Source organism: Rattus rattus, chromosome 1, assembly GCF_011064425.1.
Source record: "Rattus rattus isolate New Zealand chromosome 1, Rrattus_CSIRO_v1, whole genome shotgun sequence".
Lineage (NCBI taxonomy): Eukaryota > Metazoa > Chordata > Mammalia > Rodentia > Muridae > Rattus > Rattus rattus.
The window spans coordinates 245,699,417-245,713,342 of NC_046154.1; the positions used below are offsets into that span (position 1 = coordinate 245,699,417).

The following is a 13,926-nucleotide window of genomic DNA, read 5'->3' on the forward strand; positions in this document are numbered from 1 at the left end:
GGAAAGAAGGCCTGTTTAAGCACCAGGAGGCAAGCACGGAGAAGACTCTGGCTCTCCACTGGCTGCGCCATTGTCCCATCGCTCTGTCTGATCCAGTTCTGCTTCCAACAAGCAAAGCCATTGGCAGCTGTAGTAGTGCCAGGCACAGGCCAACCTGGGTCCACAATAGCCAGTACCATAAGCTGGTGGCCTCTCAGGGGGCTCTCGGCAGAGCCCTTGTCATGTGTTGATCACACAGGACCATTGCAGATCGCATGCGATTTAAACAGTAGTTACTGGTCCCCAGTGATAGTTGGAAAAGGAGAGTTGGGAAATAAAAGCCAGAACCAACCTAAGCCTAACTAGACACCAAGTCATCTAGCAAGGACAAAGCCTTACTTCCTCCTGAGTGATTCTTGGGCTTGCAGCAGCCACCTAAACTCATCTTCCTTAGTCTTCATTTTCCTTAGCTATAAAAATGAAGCCCAGGGGTCTTACTCTTTCTTCCCCAAGCCAACAATGGCCAGTCTTCCAGATGGGACTCTGAGAGGCAGACAGGCCTGGCTTACATAATTTGTGTGGTAGGGATACATGTCCCGGGCCTCAAGCATGCTAGCTTAGCACTCTGCTACTGAGCTGAGACACTCTCACTGATGTTCCCCACCAAACACAGCATCCATTTTCAGTCATCACACGCCGTCCCACCACATGCAGAATAAACAGTCCTGAGTGCAGACCCAGTTCCTGTCAGCCACCTGTGTCCTTCGGGGAAACACGATGTACCTAGTTCAAGAAAGTGCTTGGCAGCCCTATCACCCGTTGGCAATACCAGTAATGATTTTATGGGTTCCACACAACTCCGATTAAATCGCGCCATTCTTCCTCAGATGTCCCACAGGCAGGCTTCAAACCACTGGCATAGCCTTCCCCATTCCTCCGAGGAGCCTACTACCCCACAGAACACAAACCCTTCTCCACACTGCACCAAGGTTACTCAGGACAGCTTACAGGGCAGCTCTTCCCATCCAACTTGGGCTTTGGGTGGAGCTTTTCTGGTGGCCCCATCAGCCAATGCTCTCCCACATTTTGGTATGGGGCTAGCAAACAGCATGCCCACTGGGTGGCCATAAGTACGCTCGCTTAAATAGTGGCTCTATGCCTGCACCTCAGCCACTGCTCAGGGCCCTGCAGCACATCACTGTGCACCTCCGGAGACAGGGGTGGGGGTGCTCTGCAGGGTCTGAGCTCCTATTCACACACACTCCTTGCAAGCGGCAAGCTCTGCTCCTGTTGGCCCTCGTGTCCTGAGCATCCCGGCTTTGTACAGAGAGCTCCAGGAACTGTGGGCTTACAAACCAGCACCTGTGAGAGTTGCCAAATGATTAAGAAAAATGCTATGAGGTGAATAGCCAAACTGAGAACTGGGCAATGAATGCATCTCTCAAAGGAAAGGGACAGGGGGGAAATCATCTCCTCTGCTCACTGTCCTCAATGGCAGGCCTGCCTTTTCAGTCTCTACGTCACAGCAAAATCAGAGCTTGCATCCCCCCAAGTACACGGCACATGAGTCGCCTCGGGACTGCATTCCAGAAATGCCACAAGAAACGAGAAACCATTTTCAACCACACATCTCCGATCTCCTTCAGAAAGGTACTCCAAACGCTGAGTTGGAAAGCACTCCAGCAAAAAACCAGGAGAACCAACCCTGGCAGCCTGCACCTCCACGGATAGACTCACCTTGACGTGGCCAAGGTCCCCCGTCTTGCTGCCCTCGGAAGGGTTTGTGGGTCTGCTCTCCACTCGGGGCCGGACAACCTGGCGGTAAGGACTGGACAGGGGAAAGCCGCTCACACTGATTCCATCTAGGGAGGAAAACAGAAGTTGCAGGTAAATATGATCATCTGTTTTGTCAGGCAGGGATTTTTTTATCCAAGAAGTAACAGGAAGGAACATGGTAGTCTCTCCTCCCTGGTCTAATTACAAGGCGGGAGGATCCTCCCCGGGCATTCATTCACACAGACACCACCACCCTACAGCAGGCCACTTCCTCACAGGGACTAGTGTGGGGAAAGTGGACTTTCAAGGAGAACAGTGACCCAGAAGTTCCACTGGGGCTCTCAAGGAATGATACACTCAGTAAAGGGCTGACCAAAGGCAAAGCAGCTCTCCTGGACACTGGAGACCAGCTGCCAATGAGCCACTGCAAAGGAACTAGAAGATTCTACCATTCTGCTCCCCATGTCCCACCTTGGCCCCAGCTGTGACAAACATCACTAATCCTCCAACCTCCCCCAGGTCTAAGCACTTTCCACAGTGCCTCCCCTGGGTACACTAACTGAAAACAATCCTTCCCTCTGACTCCCAGCACCTTCTATGGCCTGAGATCTGTGCGCACTATGTGTTACCCAGGGCAGAAGCTGAGCATGAGAGACCAAATCAAGGAATACTAGATACTGGGAAAGAGGGAAAATCTACATAAGCAATGCCTTGGAGCTGGAAAGCTTTGGAACATGCACACTTTGCACACACACATACATACACACACACATACACACATACATACATACATACATACATACATACATACATACATACATACATATAAAATACACACACACATAACACACACGTGAAATTTGCCCAGAAACCTCAAAAACAATCCTCTTAAAGCTTGTGACCTCTTCATGGACTGAATGGCCGTGCTTTCTGAACCCAGTGGAAGGTAGAGAAGAAAGGTAGCACCATACATGGGCAGGGATGTTTCCAGCTCCCATTGGGGCAGAAGCTTGGGCAAGAGCAAAGCTTGAAATGGCACAGGGCAGCTGCAAAAGCGAAAGAGACAAGCTGGGAGATGTCACAGGAGACACTGGGAAGGAGCTCTCTCCAGCTTGGGAGCTGAGAAAGAACAGAAAATGATGTTGGAGCATCCCACCTGTGTTTATGCCAGCACAGGCAATCACAAATAAAATGTGCAGAATGGATTTGTCTGACAATTAATAGAAGGACAAGGGCGAAAAGTCACCAACAGATGGAGGCAGTCTACCAGGACCAAGGAGCTTAGAGGTACTATGAGGGTGGGATGCATGCAAGAATGGTTTGAGTCGCAAATAAAAGTGAGCGGGGTGGCGTGAACTTCACAACTACCGCTTATAGCTTTCAATCTTTCCATTAGGAGAAAGGCTGTGGGCAATTTCAGGATGTAATTCTGCATGCTGAAATAATACTTCCCTTGAATCCAACTGCAATATCACAATCATCATGACAACTGGGAAATGACAGCTGAAAGCAGGCGCTAGCAGTGGAGGAAAAGCAGCTACTCTGGCCACGCCAGCAAAGCTAGCCTACAAAGGCATATCCAAGAACTGGCAAGGTATGTGTGCCTGGCTGTAGAGGAGCTGGCCTGCAAATTGGGGAAGTGGGAGGGGCAGGACAACCTTCAACACAAATGAGCATCATCCAATCAGCGAAACCATGGGTAGTGTAGAAGCGACCTTAGAGAGACTCACCTGCATTTCTCTTACCCCTGACTTTACAACTTCAGGATCTCCAAACTTTGAGCTCCAGAACCTACCCTCAGTGTCCTCCAAGGTTTTCAGCCCTTCTGCCTCAGACTAATCCATGTATCTGGAGTCTCCAGCTCATAACAACCTGTTGCAGGACTTTCTGCCCTCCACGACTACGTGAGCCAGTTCCTACTGTACCCAGCAGCAACCCCTTCTCTCTGATAACCCTGACAGATCTGATCATGGATCATGGTGTCCTTGGACTGGCAATGGGCACAAGTCCATGGGGGCATCTAACTCACTCTATATTCCCTGTAAAGTGGGCATTACCGTACTGAGTCTACACATGAGAAAACCAAGGTTCCAATGAGGTTGACTTCTTCAGTATTACACAGCCCATCAACACATGGTTAAAACCAGAACTCAGAACCACCAGCCACACTGAGACAAAAACAACAGCCTGAGCTCACCAGCCTGGGCTGCTCTGTAGCACAGCAGGAGGTCCAAACTATACACCAAGCCCCCACCAACCAAACAGCTTAGCAACCAACCCTAGTGACAGGGTATGCTTTTTTAACTGTTTCCAGAAAGCAAGAAAGAAAAAGACATGAGTGAATAAGGATATATATAGTAATAGATACCTAAAATAAACCTGAATAAAATGTAACTAAAATAAAATACACTTGCAAAGGTAAAAGAAAGCAACGGGTCTCTTTCCCGGGAGTCTGTCAGTGTAGGCTGCTTCAGGTAGAATATTTTTCAAAGATGCTTTCTCATGTATTCATAAAAATCCATGGATGCCAAAAAAGCCCATCTGGTTATCATAAAATATGCTCAAGGAAACCAAAGCAGTAGAAGCAGTTGGCTGAGAAGATGAGCCAATACTCATCCTTAATTTCCATGGAGAAAGCAACATGCTCATTCATTCAGAAACTCTGCAATGTGTTTAGGAAAGTAAAAATAATGTCTGCGGAGACAGTGGACTTCGAGAGGCACGGTCCCCAGCCTCCATGGACAGCCATATCTGGACACTGCTTTCCCTCCACTGGCTGTAACACAGCTATCGCACCAGACCTAAGGCCTTCGGCCTTTTCCAGTGACAGGAGGCTTCCCATTGTCCTCCTGAACACATAGAGTGCTTCGGAGTTCCGGGAAAAGTTGTAGCTTTGGGTACATGAGTTACTGATCTTGGTGGGGCAGTGACCTATGCAGAGATGGATTAGTTCAAGGCTTCCAATATATATTTTACAAAAAATTCAAGCTGCTACCGAATCCCTTCTTGGTGGGATAAGATGTCAATCAGAAGAGTGATGATTTTTCTTGATGCTAGAGCAGGACTGCAGAAGGAGGGTAACTGCAGTTGCCCTGGAGTAAGACGTGCACAATTCTCTGGGGAGGCCACCTGGAGGGCACTAGTGCAGAGCTGTAGGAGATGAAGCCACTAGTGAGGGTGCCCTTCCTCCTTTTCCCTGTGCACTGTTACTGGATGGCCCTACGCTTGCAGCCTGGGGTTCAGCAGAGACACCGGTGGCTTGCTAAGCTCTGATAAGAACCAGCGCTGCTTCCCATGGATGAGTATGTTTCTTGCCACCTTTCTGAGGAACAGCCTAGGGGCAGGCTGCTAGGGGTAGTGGCCATCAGCATAGGTCTTCATCCAGAGTCCAGGGCTATGTGCAAATCACATTTGATTGTGTATCGCTTCACAATTTACTGACAGCTGAAGTTAGCTAGGGTTACTACTGTGGCCGGGGATTGCTTTTATTGGTGGGCCATTGCTCTGCAATCTGCTGAATTCTCTTCCATGACCTGCCTGCTCCCCTAACGCTGTCCCCTGGAATCAGAAGATTTGTTCAGGAGCTCTGCCCTGATCTGCTGCTCTCTTTTGAGAATAAATATGGATTTTTGGAGTTCTGAGTCTTATTTTTTTTAAAGAATGGTGTGACTCATCCTGAAGCACCCGGAAGCTGGAGGCAGCTAGCTTGCTTGCAGCCTTAACACGGAGGTATCTCTTTCTGTCTCTGTAATTCCTAGATGCCTCACTTTTGCCACAAACATGTGTTTTGGTTTTGTTTTGTTTTTAAAGAAAGCCTGAGATTTTGTCGAACTTGGCTTTTCCTTGGGTTAGAAAGCACTAGGACAGAGAGAATCAGTGCCCAGCACACGCGACTGGCATGTAATTCAGTTACTTCCTGCCTGTTCTCACAGGCTCTTCCCTTGTGACCAGGAGATCACACTGGTCCTGCCCCCTACATGCCCCTGTGCCAGCCCAAGCCCCGAGAATCTGCCTGAATGCATGTCACCCTACTGTGCTTATCTTGAGGGCAAGTCCAGGATCCTTGTCTCTGAATTCCCAGGTCCTGCCTGCCTGGGTGTCCCTTCGTCACTCAGCACTTACCCCCTCAGCCTCTGAGAGCCACCCTGTGGTCCCCCTCAGCCTCTGAGAGCCATCCCTTGGTCCCCCTCAGCCTCTGAGATTCATCCCTTGGTCCCCCTTTGTCATCAGAAACAGCTCCCCCCCACCCCGGGCTTTTCTGCCTTGTTCCACGCTGCCTTTGTGAAGATGTTCTCAAATGCCTTCAGGGACCAGACACATCCTCTACCCAGTCCTGGTCCTGTGGGCTTTTGATCCTCTGGGGAGATAGCTGAAGCTCTTGTTTCTGGGTTGCCCATTCCCTACCTGGGTTCCCATGGCAACCCCATGCTGCTTTCATACTTGTTGTCCATTTCTCTTCCTTGTTTTTTATACAACCAGGGCAGGCTGCTGCCCTCTCCCCAGCCAGCTTTAACCTTCTCTTCTCTGCCACTCAGCCCCTTACAGAAAGCCTCCAGGGATGAGAGATGCGATGCCTGAAGCCCCTAGCCTCTTCACAATCTGACTGGCCCATGTAGGCCTTGTGTGGGTCACTGGTGACTTTGAATAAATGTTTATTCTCTTCTGCCTACTCTTTTTTTTCTATATATTTGAGTTGAAACTGGGGGGTTTATATCTTAGATTTTAATCCTGACCTATGACTGCTCTCGGGTTGTGTTGGCCATGGCGTGTTTCTTTTGTTTTGTATTCAGTGGGCTGTCTGCTTTTGCTCCGAAGGAACAAAGCTAATGTCCTGGACAGCCTGCCCATCGTTATATTTAGCTGGGCCACCTACCTGCCTTCTGACTCACAGACAGTCATTTCGCAGCACTACAGCGTAGCCACAGGAAAGGTCAGCCTGTCCCTGCCTCCCTGGGGCTCATAGGAGAGCATCTCTGCGGATGTGGGGAGCTTCGTGCCACCCACCACACTTGCCCCAGAGGTCTGTTTAATAACCTATGAAGTACGTTCACTGCTAGGCCCCTGTTCAGCCAGCATGTGGGAAGGTTGGCTTTGCTCTTTGGCTTAAATTCCGGTTGGAAAATAACGTTCTAAGCCACTGGGTTGGGGACTGGAGTGTTTGTCATTCATCAGCAACAGGTGACTGCGCTGCAGGCAGCAAGAGCCTGTCTGTGGACCATTGATCCATCATCTCCTGTGCTCATCATCGCTCTCTCCAGCAAGCTGCGGTGACTCACCAAGAGACAACTGCCTGCGGGGTGGGGGTAGTTGTTCAGTGGAAGGGACTAGAAGTGCTTCTGTCGAAACAGGAAGAGATGGTGTCTGGTGAAGTACAGCCCTATCCGCCTTCTCCACTCTCATCCAAGTTCTGACCCTTCTTTCCTGGTTCTGCCATTGTTGGCCTCCCATCTGTGAGCACCCCTCTCTGCTGTCTTCCACACTGGCATCATGGCCACATGGCTGCTGCAGAGTGGGTTTGCCTCTCTGCTACGGCTTGAGTCAGGACTTCTCACTGCCACAGTCAGTGCACAAAGCAAGCATGTGCGGCCCTACCCTGAGGCCATGTGATCTTCTCACTCTTCTTCCTCATGTCCCAGAAGTACCCTGCTCCTTGCATCTAGTGTGCCACGCCCTCGTATTTAATGCCTGTGGTGCGCTCAGGGCTCCTCTGTGCTCTAGTTGCCCTGCTCCCACGGTTATTTAATTGACATCAGGGTTACCGAAGGCTCGAGGAGTGACTGCAGTGCTCTGCACTGTTTGTGAAGTTAACCATTAGTATAGAGCCTTCTTCTGGTACAGATACCCTTCCCTCTGCCTTCCCTCTGTGTAGACAGCCTTCCCTCTGCTGTAGACAGCCTTCCCTCTGGTTTAGACAGCCTTCCTTCCAGTGTAGACAGCCTCCCCTCAGGTGCAGTCAGCCTTCCCTCTGGTGCAGTCAGCCTTCCCTCTGGTGTACACAGCCTTCCCTCTGGTGTAGACAGCCTTCCCTCTGGTGTAGTCAGCCTCCCTCTGGTGCAGTCAGCCTTCCCTCTGGTGTAGTCAGCCTCCCTCAGGCCTTCCCTCTGGTGTAGACAGCCTCCCTCTGGTGTAGACAGCCTTCCCTCTGGTGTAGACAGCCTCCCCTAGACAGCCTTCCCTCTGGTGTAGACAGCCTCCCTCTGGTGTAGACAGCCTTCCCTCTGGTGTAGTCAGCCTCCCTCTGGTGCAGTCAGCCTTCCCTCTGGTGCAGTCAGCCTTCCCTCTGGTGTAGACAGCCTCCCTTCTGGTGTAGTCAGCCTCCCTCTGGTGCAGTCAGCCTTCCCTCTGGTGTAGACAGCCTTCCCTCTGGTGTAGTCAGCCTTCTTCTGGTGTAGTCAGCCTCCCTCTGGTGTAGACAGCCTTCCGCTGTCTACTTGAAAAGTTCCTACTCATCCTCTGACCAAGTGTTCCAAAAGCTTTGGGCAGACCCCATGGCTGTTCAGTGCCTGTGACAGTGGGCTTGGAGTCCTTCAGGGCCACCCTCACCTGATAACTGTTTTAGAGCTGGTTGGGTGTTTCCCACCCCTTGTGCTTTCACAGAAATTCCAGAATCACTTTCCTGGGTAAATCTTTAAGGTCATCTGTTAGAATTTCCATCCAAACTTTCAAACCAATAGATGAATTTTGGAAACACAAGAATTTCTATGCCATTTAGTCTTCCTATCTATGAGTATGGTATATCTCCATAAGATGTTTGTCTTGTTTAATAGTTTCCAAGCAACATATAATAATCACCTCTGGGAAGGTCTTTGGTATTTTATAGATTCATTCCTAGAAGACTCATTTTGTGGTAAATGGTGCATAATTTCTTTAAAAAATGAAAGTCTGCTAAATTGCATACAGTAATGAGCACTGGGTTATCATGAATCTTGATCATGGGATGTGACACTATTAGGAGGTGGGGCTTTGTTGGAATAGGTGTGGCCTTGTTGGAGGAAGTGTGTCACTGTCGGGATGGGCTTTGAGAGCCTCATCCTGGCTGCCTGTGGAAGACAGAGCCACTTCCTGGCAGCCTTCAGATCAAGATGTAGAACTCTCAGCTCCTCCAGCACCAGGTCTACCTGCACACTGCCATGTTTCCCACCATGATGATCATGGACTGAACCTCTGAAACTGTAAGTCGGCCCCAATTAAATATTTTCCTTAATAAGAGGTGACTTGGTCATGGTGTCTCTTCAATCAATAGAAACCCCCACTAAGATAAGCACTAACATTAAGTTACAGCTTGATGGGCTATTATGTTTTGGTTCATAGAAGGGCACCCTACACCCAGACCACAGCACGGTAATTCCCAGCATTCTCTGCTTCCTCTTCTTGCTGTTGGCAGCTCTCTACCAAGATACACAACTGTGTCTGCTACCATGGAGCATAAGTCTCACTTGTTACAGGATACTAACTAAATACAGTCTCTACTCTCTGCTGTCTTTTAGTCCTCTTTGACTTAAAAATCACATGAAGATATTCTTTCAGACTTCTGGAAGCAGACATCTCAAATCAGTGTCCATGGCCCTCCTTCGTCTCAGCATGGCAATTGAGGCCCATGCCAATGCTCATGTGTTTGCTTGCTGTAGGGTGTGCTGCTGTGTCAAAATGGTAGTGTAGCTATTCTGCTTCTTGTGAACGTTTGGGTTGTTCTCAATGGCACTGCTGTAGATGCTCTGTCTGCATCTGGACAAAGATGGTAGATTTATAGCCAAGCTCTCTCCCCTTCTCCCTGCTCCTCCTCCTTGTAACACTTTTGGTTCTGGAAACAGAACCCAGGGGTTTAGGAATGCTAAACACCTGGTCAACTGTCACCTGCCACCTGCTTACAATGTGTGCTTAAGTTCTTTGCTCTTCTAATGTTGCCTTTTCATGATCAGATCTCCCTTACTCCAAAAAAACAGGTTTTCTCTGTGTAGCCCTGGCTGTCCTGGAAATAGTCCTGTAGACCAGGCTAGCTTTGAACTCACAGAGATCTGTCTGCCTCTGCCTCCTGAGTGCTGGAATTAAAGGTCTGTGCCACTATGCCCAGCCTAGAATTACTTAATTTTGTTATTATTTGGTTTTCTGTTTGTTTGTTTGTTTGTTTGATTGATTGATTGGTTGGTTGGTTGGTTGGCTGGTGGGTTAGGGGTTGTTTGTTTGTTTGCTTGTCTTATTTTGTTCAATTTGGTTTGGTTAGTGCTACTATTTGTCTAGGAAATCTTTGCCTACATATGGGTCATGGAAATGCTGTCCTCTGGAAACTGGTGCTTTACTTTTTACACTTAAGGTTATGGCTCCTGTGAGCTAGCCTCCCCTCTCTCCCCTCTCCATCACAAGTACAGTCCCCTTTCTTCCTCTCTTTAGCTATAGTCCCGTCTTCCCCTCTCCTGCATAACTACAGTCTCCTCTTCCTTGACTCACACCCTGATACTTATTGTCTGCTTAATGTATCCTCACCAAGGGCTGTGCTTTCGTCCTGGCAGCCTGGTGTCTGGTGCCAAGGAGCTCTGGCCTACTGGCCTGTTCTGTGTGATGCAGAAAGGCAGCTGCTAGCTATACATGGCTATGGGCACTTTAACAGTATATGGTGCACCGAAGCGTCTAAAGGATTGACTATTGATTTCACTTGATTTTAATTACTTTAAATTCAAGTGAATTTCTCCAGTGGCTACTATGTTGCATAGCACAAGTTGAGTGGGAGAGACAAGGCAATTTCACATAAATTAAAAAAATATCACTTTGTTAAACATGAGCCATAAAAATGTATGGTGTTGAGTACATGGAAAGAGGCTGACTGAATTTAAAGGGCACTAGAAGGATTTTCACCAGAAGCTATGCTGGGCCAGGGTTCAGAGCATGAAGGGGACTTTAGCAGATAGAGCCTGGAGAATGAGGATGAGAAAGGAGGCTCTTTGAGCGTGTGCAAAACCTCTGGGCAAAGAAGAGCCCTCATCTCAGGAATGTCGGCATTTTCCGAAAGGGTGTGTATATGCAGGCACGAGCATGTGCGAATACATGTGTATGTGTGTGTGCGTGTGTGCATGGGGGTAGAAGAAGAAGGGAGGAGGTGAGGGAAAGAGAAAGGGGGAGGAAAGAGACTTGAAGTTAGTTCTTAAGAGGCCTGGGCCATCAGTATAAAAGCTAATTTGTGGGGAGGAAAGATTTTGTATGACAGTCAGGGGAACTTTTGCTTTTCATAATTTTTAAGATCAACGCCCTGCCTTGGAGCTTCGAGCCTTGAACCTTGCTGGCTGCTTAAATGTGTGGAGTATCACTGCCTTTAGTTTGTCCTCTGAGTTACTGCCTTCTAGAGGACAAGTGTGGGGGGAGGGGCTGGAACATGCCCATCTATTCTTATAAACAAGGTATTTCCACTTTAACCTCAAACTGACAGTTCTCTGGTTTTGTTTCCCAAATTTTTAAATCTCAACATAACCTATGCTAATTCAACTACCTCTTGTGAGAAGTGACATTTGCTTGTTTATGTTTCTCTTCCAGTAGAGGAGCACATGTAAATAACATATAAAAGAGAAAAGAATCAGGGGGCTGGAGAGATGGCTCAAAGACTATGAGCACTGGCTGCTCTTCTAGGGGGCCTAGGTTTGATTCCCAGAACCTCCACAGTGGCTCACAGCAGTCCCAGGGGATCTGACACCTTCTCAATTTGTTACATAACCAGCACACACGTGGCACACAGACTTACAGGCAAAACACAAACTTCTTAAAGATAAAAAGCCTGATCTGAGTATGAGGATCAAATCAGCACCATCAGGACAATTGCCAAGGCTGAGCAGCAACACTGTTTGTCCAGGGTCAGAAGACAGGGAATGGGCCTTCACTAGTTTTCCTTCTAGAAAATCTACTCAGACATATCTGGGATCTGCACCCAGACCTCATGTCTCTCAATCCTTTTGGACTTGATGTAGTGACCCCCTGCCCTCTCCCACCTCTTCCTCCAGGTATCTCAAGGGGTGATCTGGATATAGTGGGAGATGTCACTGCTGCCTGAAACACTCAGGAGATGAGAGGAGTTGCTGGTCACCTTAGGAGGGAGGCTGGTTGTCCCAGTTCTTCTCTCCTGTTCCCAAAATCCACAGACCTCACGTGACACTTCCATGTCCAGCTTCTACAGTGACTTTCCAAGAAAGCTCCATGGGCTGCAGGCCTCTGTGGCTGACACTGCCACACCTCCTCACTGCCCAGACTGGCCTCCATTGAACCCATTTCCACTCAGACCCTGTTCAAGGGTCTTTATCTGGCAAGTAAAACCCAGAATCCCAACCCAACACAGCCCTTGAACCTCAGCTGGGTTCATGAAGTTGTGATTCCCCCTCCCATCTACCCCCAACTCCCGACACCACAGTGGTGAGCGGGCACTGAGTACATCCAGGCCCAGCCTTGTGCTGAATCCTGAGAAGAGACACCCTAAAGGAAGGCAGTGTTGACAAAGTGAAACAGACTCACAGAAAATACCGCCTCTGCCACTACAGCTCACTAAGGACAGAACCCACAGGAGCTTGACAGAGGGTGGCTAATGCTGGGCCCAAAGGGCAGAGGGATGAGCATGAATGCAGATCCACCACTGGAGACAGAATCAGGTGCACAGCAGCACCTCAGAAACCTGCAATGGGGAATGGGAGGACCCAGTAAGAGGGGAACAGGAAGAGAGGAGGTGTGAGCCCAGACTGGACCTTGCTTTGGAGAAGAGTCTACACAATTAGAAGAGGAATTTGAGAAGGGAAGGCTAGAGATGGGCAGAAGAGTTGCCGGGAGCCTGTAACAGTTTGAACAAGAGATGGGCAGCATGCCACCCTATACCTAGGGGAAGCGCGAGGCTGCCGGGGAGAAACAACAGACACATCTACCTGCCGAGACCAACAGGAGGAAGATGAAAGTGCATGTCTTGTGGAAAGCAGAAGACCATCTTCGAATGGCCTCCTTCAGCCTTCAAGAGAGGGAATCGGCTGAGAGGGAGGGGGCTCAAAGCAGAAGACGCAGTGAGAACACCCAGGCCAGTGTGCAGTTCTCAAGGAGTAAGCGGTGTGCACCAGTGGGGCGCCCCGCTGTGACCTAGCACACAGTCCCCCAAGACATCACAGGTCAGAGGCCAGGAATGCTCCCTGCCAAAGTCACGTCACTGGCCCCTTCTCAAGGCACCAGCGGCACCTCCTGAGCATAGCGCTCACTGCTCTTTCACCCCCACACCAGGCCTGGGAAGACGACCCCGTTATGGACAGGGTCATTGCAAGCTGTCTCGCTGCCTAGACAGTAATGCTAGCCACCCTGGTTCACCTCTGTACCCATCTAGAAACAGTTTTGTTTGCTCTCTGGGGGAGGGAGGCAGAGCCAGACAAACACCTCCGTGTGCAGAGCCGCCGCACTGCCTCGAGACGCCTTGGACAGATTGTCCACCTTTCTGGGGCCCGGCTTCCTGTTCAATAAAACAAGCTGGCGAGACGAGATGCCATCTCTAGCCCGCTCCCTGGTCCGTGAGGCTGAAGAGTCCCTCCTTCCCACCCTGAGTCTGAAATGCCATGTTTAATTATCGGGTCCAACAGACACTGTCGGTGGGGAAGGCTGACATTTCTTTTATAAAACCAAGAGCCAGAAAGCACAGAGAAAGGGGAAATAGAATTAAATAATTAATAGGGAAGGAACCAAAGGCAGAGAACGTGTCCACTGTCTGTCAGGCCCAGCAACTCCAAAGGGCTGTTTCCACCCACAGCATCATTCCCAATAAAATCAAACGCTAATGTATCGATCCCTCTGAGAGCGCCTTGCTCACCAGTGTGCCCTTCAGACGGAGGGAGACATGAGGCAGTGTGCTTGATCTTCACGACATCTTATGGAAAACTCCAGTGTAGAAATAACTTTTCAATCAGATCAGACGAGGAAGACTGCTAGGCAAAGTATTATGACAGATGTGTCTACCTTGTTTCTTCTTTTAAAGATATTTTATTATGAACTGCCACACTAAGGAAGAAAACGCCATGAAATAAATGTGTGGATTCTGATGCAAGCATTCAGCACCAAGAACAGAATCCCCTCACCCCCACCCCACCCCACCCCTCTCTCTGCTTTTTCCTGATTAAAAATATTTAAGATCATCCCAGCTAGCAGACAGGCTTGTTTTGCCTCATGACCATG

General features: G+C 49.2%; 1 protein-coding gene across 2 annotated transcripts in view; it reads right to left on the reverse strand.

The window, feature by feature from the left end:
* Window positions 1–13,926, reverse strand: part of Trappc9 (trafficking protein particle complex 9) — a 464,527-nt gene that overhangs the window by 313,884 nt on the left and 136,717 nt on the right. For both annotated transcript variants that reach the window (XM_032916426.1, XM_032916420.1), the window contains one exon: window positions 1,717–1,841. In XM_032916426.1, the coding sequence (XP_032772317.1) occupies window positions 1,717–1,841 (125 nt within the window). The remainder of the gene's footprint in view (window positions 1–1,716; window positions 1,842–13,926) is intronic.